The sequence below is a fragment of the Dama dama genome, chromosome 1, assembly GCF_033118175.1.
Source record: "Dama dama isolate Ldn47 chromosome 1, ASM3311817v1, whole genome shotgun sequence".
NCBI classification, from domain to species: domain Eukaryota; kingdom Metazoa; phylum Chordata; class Mammalia; order Artiodactyla; family Cervidae; genus Dama; species Dama dama.
Genome location: NC_083681.1, coordinates 47,036,305 through 47,046,985, shown reverse-complemented (window position 1 = coordinate 47,046,985; position 10,681 = coordinate 47,036,305). Strand labels below are relative to the sequence as shown.

At 39.9% G+C, this 10,681-nt stretch overlaps 2 protein-coding genes across 2 annotated transcripts; both read right to left on the bottom strand.

Moving 5' to 3' along the window:
- Positions 1-1,001, bottom strand: LOC133072976 (olfactory receptor 52L1-like). Its single transcript, XM_061166671.1, is given in 2 exon segments — positions 1-954; positions 957-1,001. Coding segments are annotated over 2 exon segments (999 nt in total).
- Positions 1,002-7,397: 6,396 nt separating this feature from the next.
- Positions 7,398-8,351, bottom strand: LOC133052096 (olfactory receptor 52N4-like). The gene has a single exon (XM_061136898.1). The coding sequence runs from the start codon at positions 8,349-8,351 to the stop codon at positions 7,398-7,400; it is 954 nt and encodes a 317-aa protein (XP_060992881.1).
- Between the last annotated feature and the right edge of the window lie 2,330 nt (positions 8,352-10,681).

The window sequence follows — 10,681 nt, the reverse complement described above, 5'->3', positions numbered from 1 at the left end:
TCAGATCTGTCCTTTTATGTCAAACACCCTGAGTACTCGCTGGCGGATCTGCTGAGTCTTCACCCCATACACCAGAGGATTGAGTGCAGGTGGCACCAGGAGGTAGAGTGTGGCCAGAAGAACATGGACGTGATGGGGCACCTGCTGACCAAAGCGGTGAGTGAGGAAAGAGAACATTCCAGGCACATAGAAGACCAGGATGACACAAATATGAGATCCACATGTGCTAAAGGCCTTAAGCCGGGCCTCACCCCCTGGTACCTTCAGCACTGCCTGCAGGATGAGGGCATAGGAAACACCAATGGCCAGGACATCTAGGCCAACCACAAGCAGTGCCACCGCCAGCCCATAGGCTCGGTTCACTGTGCTTTCTGAGCAGGCGAGTTTTACCACGGCCATGTGTTCACAGTAGGCATGGCCTATGACGGTGGCCTGGCAGAAGACAAGTCTCCTCAACAAGATGGGGAAGGGGAGGAGGAGGAGTAGCCCCCGCACCAGCACCGCCATCCCAATGCGCCCTATGACCCTGGGATGCAGGATGGTAGAATGGTGCAGAGGGTGGCAAATGGCTACATAGCGATCCAGAGCCATGGCCACAAGTACACCCGACTCCATGGAAGAGAACGCGTGGATGAAGAACATCTGGATCAGACAGACGGTGTACCCAATCTCATGGGCGTGAACCAGGAGCACTGCAAGGGTTTTGGGTGCAGTGGAGGAGGCTAGGACCAGGTCAATGCCAGAGAGCATGGCCAGAAAGAGGTACATAGGCTGGTGCAAGGATGGGTCAGTCCAGATGGTGAGGAGGATGGTGACATTGCCCAGGAGGGCAAGGAGGTAAAGGACACACAGCGGGAGTGCTATCCAGTGCTGGCTTTCCTCTAAACCTGGGATGCCGATCAGGAAGAAGGATGGCTGGATCAGCCTCCAGCTGGAATTCCTCAGGGTTGTCATCTAAATGGCTTGGAAAGGGAAGGGGCAAAAAAAAACACCAAAATCATGATTTCTTCATTCTTTATGGATTATCACATTGTCCAGATCTGGCTACCATCTTCATGAGATGAAGAAAGAAGTTTAAACTATAACACAAGGGAATAAAATCAGGTACTAGGAGGAAAATCTCTTTTTCTTCTGATAATTTAGCAAAGGCAAGATATCCACATATCTTAATTAAGGGAGACTAGTTTCTTTTAGGGATAAGGGTAAGCATAGACTGCTTTTAGAGATATGTTGAAATTCAAACATTCAATTACTTCTAATCTGCAAGTGTCTACACAGAATAATTCTTTTTTTGCCCCTTGGCATTGATCAACACTATATACCAGTCTCTTACTTTTTAAATTAGTATTCCTCAGATTTCACGACTTAGTACTCTACCAGTGTTTTTCGTGTATCCCCAGTCCACCGCTTTCTCCGTCTACCTATTAGTTATATGTTACTGATTCCAAGGACTCACTCCTTCCCCTCTTCCATATTCTGTACTTTATCCCTGATTGAGCTCACATGAGTTTAAGTATTTATATACTTTAATTTATATACTTCCAACCAGCTTTTTTAAGTCAAATATCTTTCTGAAACACAAATCCACTCTTCCACTTGCTTCCTAAATATCTATACCACAAGCTCAACATATTCAAGATTGAATTAACTTACCTATTCTTCCTAAATCAGCTCTACTTCACTTTTGCCACATTTTTGTGAATTACATCACTGTCAACCTATTCAACCCAATATACGAACTTGAAATTACCCCAGCTTATTATGTCTCTCTTGCCTGCAAAGTCGCATGGACAGAAGAGCCTGGTGGGTTACAGAAAGATTCTGACAGTACTCAGTGAGAGCGACTGAGCATGCACAGATCTGTCTCTCATCCTTTTTACTTATTCACAGCGTCTGTTGACTGGATTTTTAACCCTTCTTATACCCACTTTTTTTTCTCAACCCCCAATGTCAATGCTTAGGTCATACTCCTTACTCCTCCAAACTGTATTGTTTCCTTAAATCTCTCTGCTTTTATCACTTATCCTTTCAATCCACTCTCTATTCTCAAGCCAAAGGGTTTTTAAATGCATCTAAAATGCAGATGTCTTCATGTCACTCCTACAGTTAAATTTTTTTAGTTCATTTGATCTGTGAAATAAAACCTACATTTATGACTGGTATACAAGGTTTTCAAAGTCTATCTTTTTGTATCATTTTGACATGTACTTAATACATTCCCACATGTGTAGCTTACTTTAACCATTTTTATGTTTTTGGAATTATATGAGTATACCATCCTATTTTACATGGGCCTTTTAATGTATTCTTTCTCCTCCTCTTTATCTGAATTGCTGTTTCTTCAAACTTCAGAGTCCACTGTCTTCTGCCTCTTAAAAAAGGATTCACTGACTATGTTTGAACCACTGATTGAGTTATGAGCATTTTATTTCATTATCCTTCTTTGTTCATCCACAATTTTCTGTTTTATCTATATCATAGAGATTCTTTCAGTGTCTTAATGATTTATATCAAGTAAAGGACCATGTCTCATTGAAATTTATAATTATCAGCTAGCTGGCAGAGAGTTCATGATGTAACAGGCTAACACAAGCTGTGCAGGAAGACAGATTAAAATTTTATTTCTGCACTTTTCACATTCTATAAATGAAATCTTGGTATGATACTTAAACTCTCTGTCTATAATGCCTCATCTGATGGTAAAGCAAATATTAAGTGTTACAAGTGTTTATAAATATTAATTAAATGATGTATATCGGTTATACTATAAATTATACACAAACTCATAGCTGGTTCTGTAATCTTACCCTCAAAGGCAAAACCTTTTATGATACTTCTCCAAAGCAGTCCTGGTGACTATGAACAAGGTACTGAGAAAGGAAGATGTTATTACCAATTGGCAGGTCCCAGAGGCCACCCAAACCCATCTGAATAGAGCCAAAAGTAACCTCCCGATTGGTTAGAGGCACATAGAGCTAAATCTGCTGTCCCAGGGACAGCTGATTACATAAGCAAGGACTGGTACCTACCCCTGACCAGATGGCTAATGTTGGTCCAGTGTTGGGCATCACTCCTAAGCCTGTACATCCTGATTATTATGATAAGAAATCTCATGTTCAGGAAGCTAAGAAACCCCACATTGCTGTGTAAGCTCAGACTTCTCATATTCACAGGTCAAACTCAGACTCAATAAATACTTTAGTGGATTTTGTACTTCAGTATGTTCTATCCTTCATCTATTGTGAATGTTGTGTGCTAAAAGTTATAATAATTGAGCCATTCCTTTGGACAAAGAGCTGATTCACACAAAATTGCTTCTCTTTCCTGAGTGTAGATCTTGCTCAGTGACTGGTCTATGTACAAATACAACATCCTGACATATTTTCTCCTATATGAAACAACACTGAAGTACCATCCCAGCTCAAGAACATCCCTATGGAACCAAAATCAGCATCTGGGATAACTGGATCACAGTTTAACTTCTTTCTCTGCTTCATCCTGCTTCCTTCACTCTTGACAGGTGTTATTTCCAAGTATACTTCAAAATAAGCCGCCTACATACAAATCTCTGCACTAGGTTTATTCTAGAGGACTTAACCTAAGATAAACGCCACCTGTCTCAGGTGAATTGAGCACTCTGCTTCTCTTTGGGGAATTGTGGCAAGCATACAAACATCAACTTCAATACTATAGCAAGTATAGGATAAATACACATCTCAGACAACTCATCCCAGGAAGTTTCCAATGAGGTAGGCTAAGATCTTCTTTATCATATCTTTCCGTCACCAGGTAAGCTCTTCCCTTGGTCCCATCTCAGATAAAGCAGCTACCAGTCCACCCCAGGGACTATGTTCTCCTTTGGAATAAAGTTTTAAGTGCAGTCTTTTCATTCTTCCAGTCTATAAAAATTTCACTTATAGCTAGCAGGAAGCCTCAGTTATTCATTTATTCAATAGATATTAAATATCTACCAAATCTAAGTATTCTAATAGATGTTGGACAAAAAAACTGCCACCAACAGCTGATGGGACAAAATGGTCTTTGTGATCACAGATCATGGAATGATACTTTTAGATACATGATCATAGGAATAACTAGTAGAAGTTATAAGTATTATAAGTCAAAACTAAAATGTTTTATAAGAACATTCTCAGCCTGGAGAGCTCAGGGAAGCTGTCCTAAATTCAAGTTCATGACCAAAAGAATGGGTTAAAAGTGACGAGAGGGGTGAGGGTAAGCTGAGGATACAAAATCCCTGAGGCAGGAGACAAGGGAGCTTGGTATTGTCAAAGACCTGAAGAAATCATGACATTGGGGAATGTAGTTCTTAGGAACTTAGCCTGGCCTGTAAGTAAGACTGCAACATGCACATATTAGGTCATTTTAAAGGGCATCAGAAAGTTATGAAGATTTTAAGCAGAAGGTTGAAACACAATCAGAATCTCATTATTAAGTATCATACTAAGAGTATAGATAGGAAGGAATGAAGCATAGATGATGGGACATCTGTTGGAAACAAGCATAGCAATCTTTAATGAGGTTCAAGTCTAAGTATACTCCATGGGAATCGGTAAATGAGATAGGATCTTTGGGAACAAAGAAATGAAGAATAAGAAAAACTAGAGTGTTCAATGGGTCATTCACCCTGAAGTCTCCCTCCAGGACTATGGGTAGCTAAATAATAAAGAAGATATTAAGTCATTAAAAGATGATTAAGTCATCATTTGATGAAAGAAGAGATATTAGTAATGGGAAGAGGTAGAGGATGATACACGTGAATGACACGAACCTCAAAATTACCAGTCTGTGCTTGTTTGTTTGGTAGTCGTTTTTTTTTTTAAAAAAGAAAGAATGAACTGAACACTGCATTTGGGAACAAGAACAGTAAACTCACTTCCAAATCAGAGGTAAAAGAGGTGTGAGAAAATGGATGTTCCCCACTCAGTAGGAAGTGTAAGATTTTAATTAGAAAAATATGAGAACTATGAGAGCACCAGCTTCATACACATTTAGTAGACATTAAATGACACAGTTTATGTATAATACAGTTCTATTCTCTAAGCTTCAGGGTACCACAGAATAAGAGGAAAACAACAAGAGCTGCTCATATTATCAAGACTTTACACTAAGGTCAATACAAAGAGGGAGCAGCCACAGGGCTGTAGAGGGAGATACCTTAGGTGGATGGAGGTTTGAGTGATAACTACCATCAATAGAGAGTTTTGATCTCTGATGGAGCTTTGATGGAGCAGCTTTGGCTGCTCCCTCTCTTCTGCCCATCTTTCTTCCACTCCCATCAGTGGAGCAGGGATAAGAGAAAGGTGGTCCTTCTCTTTTTGCCCTTTCTTTGAAAAGCTTTCTTCTTACTAATAATATTGAAGATTAATATTTAACAGAGAAAAATATGGGATCATACAGTGTGGCATAGAACAGAAACCACTTCAGAGAAGGATTGAGGCAGACTCCCCGTAGGGACTATAAATTTAATCCTGGTCCACTTATCCACCCAACAATTCAGACTCATAGTCTCTAAACTCTGGTCATTTATAGCATCAATTTAAACTCAGTCTAACCCATGTCCCATCTCTGCCCATGGCCTCCCATTGAGAATTAATGCTCTAAAACTTAGAACCAATCTTTACCATATCACTATCACATTTTATCATAATTTTTATATTTTCAAGTTCATTTCATCATCACACTGATAGCCTGGTAAATACTCAGGGTGAGGAAGAAAATAATGAAGAAAAGGAGAGCAAATAAAGAAAAAAAAGAAAGACAAATGCTAGTTTTCTCTTTATTCCTTGCTTCTGCACAGCAGAGAGTCTGTGTTATAAACATGTCCTCTAATATGTTTGTATAGTATCCAAAATACCACCAGTTGAACTTGTAACTCCTGAAAAGACTAAGTTAACGTGTCCTTAGTCATGACGATGGTAGTGAAGACAGTACTATAAACAGTAGTTGCAATGGCAATGACATTTTTGTGACAATTTATTTAATTTCTCCAATAAAAATGTATTGAGTAACTACTGTTACACTTATGAAAATTTATGTGTTCATTTATGGAAAAACACAATGTGATTGATGAGGAAATATGCTAGTGATGACACAGTCCATGAAAAGAATGAGATGTATTTATTGAACAAACATTTATTGAGAGCCTATTATGTGTCAGGTACAATGATAAGAATACAACACATCTAACTCACAATTTACTAGAGATGGGGGACAGAGATCATTCATTCAATCTGTATATATAGAGAAAAACAGTGATGGATAATGAAAGAAATACACACAAAGCTCTGCATTCAAAAAACAGGTGACCTTATCTAGTTCAAAAAAGTCTTCCTCAAGAAGGCGAGGTTTGAATTGAAATTCAAGATGAGTAGAAATGGCAAGGAAAAGGACAGGATGATGCATTTCCATTAGGAAGAGCCCAGACAATACATAAATGGAGGAAGTTGGACTCTTGAAGAACTAAAGAAGGAAACATGTTATTACAAATACATAATACTCACTCAACACTGCATATATTGCAAGAGTGTGTAAATACCTAAGAGCATACAATAAACATTACAGTGAGTACCAACGGTAGAAACTGGAAGACAATGAGCAAGAGTGTTAGAAATGAAGACAGAAAATAAACAAACAAAGCAAGAATTAGAACAATAATTACTGTGTACAATAAATTTTAACTCAGGTCTTTGTACCAGAGACTAAAAATGAGGAAATAAAGAATTATCATTAACCTGAGAAGTTAAAAATACATAATACTATAAGAGCCATGGAGGGTCATCCATCTCAAAAGCAGGCTAGAAAAATACAAAGAATAAAGATTTCAAACATTATTGGCAATTTTGGAGTCAGATGGAACATGAATATTTTACAGAGTTTCTCTCATCATCTTAAGACTTAATGTAGCTCCAGAATTTGCCACCCCAGTTTCTGTGATGCCAAGGTTTTTCTGATAGAGGGAGACTTACTGATTTCACAGACAAGCTATGTGTCAGCATCATGGTGGTGGGAGGTGGCCCATGTTTTCATATGAAATGCTGAGTCACTTGATCCAGATCTATTAAAGTCTAGTTATTTCTTAATTACCCGATGCATTTATTTGGTCAAGACAAGTAAATAGCAAACTTTTAAGGGGAAAGGTATCCAAAAAATTATTTGCTGATTGATCAACTGATACACCCCAGCCCTTCTCGATTTTCATCCAAATATCTAAACGCCATAGGTCTCAGAAGAGATCTCCCAACTTCTAAACACTCAGGATAACTTCATTTGTTTTCTCTTCTTTGTCCCCACCAGGTAAGTGGCATGGTCTAATGGGGCTCCCATCCCACAGGGAAGGGTCACTTTGGCCCCCAAGGTCCAACTAATGAGAACTACACTCAGGTGGGATCAATCTGGTTGAGACTTAGAATTTTACACAGGCACTCCCGGATCTGCTTGGTCTTGACTCCATAGACAATGGGGTCCAGTGCAGGGGGAAAGAGCAAGTAGAGATTGGCAAGGATGACTTTGGCAGCAGAGGCTGTGGGTTGGCCAAAGCGCTGCATGATTACAGAAAGAAAGCCTGGTCCATAGAAAAAGAGAATGACACAGATGTGAGCTGTACATGTACTGCCTGCTTTAGCACGTGCCTCAGATGAAGGCAAATGAATCATGGTCCTAACAATCTGCCCATAAGAGTAGGCAATAAAGGCCACATCCCCAGCACCAAGAAAGATCGCCACAGCAAAGGCATAGAGGTTATCCACGGTGGTGGCTCCACACGCCAGTTTCACCACCGCCATATGCTCACAGTAGGTGTACACAATTGTGTGGGAGCCACAGTAGGGCAGCCGATAGGCCAGGCTTGGAAAGGAGATGGTCAAACCCACACCTCGAAGCACCACCAGGCCTCCAATCTGGGCAACAACTACCGGGGTGAGAATGGTTGCATAACGTAGTGGGTTACAGGTGGCCACAAAGCGGTCCAGGGCCATGGCCACCAGCACTCCTGATTCCATGGCAGAGAAGGCATGGATGAAGAACATCTGGAAAAGACAGGAATAGGAGCTGATGGCTGTAGCACCAAACCAGAAAATGGCCAGCATCTTGGGCAGAGTGGAGAGAGAGAGAACCAGGTCAACAAAGGAGATCATGGCAAGAAATAAAAACATGGGCTGGTGAAGACTGTGTTCTGTCTGGATGAGAAAAAGCAGGACACCATTCCCAGTCACTGCCAGGAAGAACATGAAGCAAAAGGGAAGTGAGATCCAAATGTGGACAGCAGTCAGTCCTGGGATGCCAGCCAAGAAGAAAGTATGTGGGAAGAGATGAGAATTATTGAAAAAAGTCATGGTGGTCATCTCACTTAGAAGTGTGAGGTGCCCCTGCAAAGAAAAGCAAGCAGGTTAAATTCAATGAGGAGATTAGAAGCTCAGGATATGTGGTCTCACTAACTCCACTATCACCATCAGTCTTCCCCCATTATTCTAAGAAAATAGTCAAAAGTAATTTTCAATTTAGTCAATATTTCTGCAAGATCCTTAAACACAGAAGAGGCAAGTCAGCTTGGTCCCGTGGGAAATGCATTGAACAAAAAAAAGCAGAAACCAGTTTCTAGAATTATACTTCCTATTGTATCTGTGACCTGCAGCAATTCACGTAATTTAAGCAAATCACAGATTCAAGTAGATGCCCAGGAACTGTTGTAAGTGAAACTCCTTCCCATCGTTCTCTTATTCCCAAATTCTGAATCTAATCAGCATAGATCTCATATAAGTCTTATACAACCAACCTTCATCTGAAACTGCCCCAAATCCTAACATGTGGAAAATTCCTTAATTTGGAGACATTCTACTTCTCCAAACTCCACTGACTTCCAGGTTACAGAATAAATGGTCCCTGATGACTCCAACACTGATTAGGTTCTTCCTTGGATTATTCCCCAATCATTTCACAAATGCATATCTTGCTTCTTTCCCCAAAATCATAATAGAGGTCTGATTTTATCACCTCCTGTATCTCCCTCTCCTTCAAGGTGGTATTGTACAGGGGTAGACACAAAGTTCAGAGTTGTGGTGATCTGGAATAAACAGAAACTTTTTTAATAATAATCATATGAAAGTAAAAAACTCTATATGACAGCTATACTGCTGAGAACAGGAAATAAAATGATCAGATATACCTTCCAGTTCAGTTTTTCATGTAATCACATAACGTGTACAGAATTACACATATCCCCAGCATGTACTATGCTCAAACCATCATTTTGTAGGTTAGAAAACTAAGGTCTAGAAATAAGCAAAAAACCCAGAGTCACAGAGTTATTAGTGGCAGAATCAGACAAGATTTCATAGCCACTGATTCACAAGCTAGGAGGTTATCATCTTGTCTTCGAGTGAACAGTCACTGCTGTGGAGCAGAGGAAGAACACCCAGGACACTGTGGACAGGAGTGGGTAGTACAGGAACCAAATAGCATGGCAGATGAAGAATGATTTAGGGATTATGTGTCTCTCCAGCATCCCCCAACATCTGCAGTACCACAATCCTCTCATGTCAAAGAAAGACACAAGGACATGCCGAGACCTGGGCCCAGGGTCTGAGAGGGTTTTGGAGCATAAGAGTGATTCACATTCCAGGCACAGACATTACAGCTGGTTTCATCTCATACTTTCAATGGCAGCAAGAAGGAGTCTCTAAACATGAGGGAAAGGAGCAGAAGTTAGCCCAGGAGCATAACTCAGAAAAGAAGGAACATAAACGCATTAACATACAATATTTGTTTTTCTCTTTCTGACTTACTCAACTCTGTGTAACAGACTCTAGGTCTATTCACATCTCTACAATTGACCCAATTTCATTCCTTTTTACTCCTGAGTGATATTACATTATATACATATAACAGATTCACTTCGTCCTACAGCAGATATTAACACTACATTGTAAAGCAATTATACTACAATTTGAAAAAAAAAAAAGAAATTAAAAAAAGAAGGAACAGTGCAGATTAAAAATGACCAAGAACATTTTGCTTTTCTCTCCAAGAGAAATTACATGACTGTTGCCCATACCTTAAAGCATAGCTGCTAAGGAGACTATGTGATAACAACAGAAGGCATAAGGGCTTGGAAGATAAGGAGATTTGAGTGGGCCTGTAGTTCTGATGTCTTGGAATAAACTCTGGACCGGAAGTCAAGATCCTGGTTCTAGGTACTTTTTCTGCCGTTTGTTTTCTGTGTGACTTTAAGCAAAGCATTTAACCATTTTCAAGCCTTAGTGTCCTGACATGTGAAAGGAATATACTAAAACCTACCTCACAGGATCATTATGAGAATCCAGTGACATATGTGAAAATTCCTTATCAAATGCTAAAAACAGTAATTTTATTGTCACTGAATTATAAGAAGTAAGTGATGCATTAGGAGTTATCTGATAAAGAGCAACAGAAACTTTAGTGATTTGACAAAAGATGATAGGTTCAAAAAAAAAAAAAAAAGAAGGTAGATTCACCCCATGGGTGGATGTTGTTTAGTAGTAACCCCGAGCCACCTAGTCAAAAACACTATAGCCTCCCAGATAATGCTTCTTTTATCCCTCCCAACACACATTGTTTCCCTCAAGCATCCACAGAATGTGGTGCTGTGAGGGAAGGGGTGTTGGAAGGTGTCAAGAAATGTGGCTTT

Excerpts from the sequence above, each read along its gene's own strand:
- LOC133052096 (XM_061136898.1), bottom strand. The coding sequence starts at position 8,351 with ATGACTTTTTTCAATAATTCTCATCTCTTCCCACATACTTTCTTCTTG.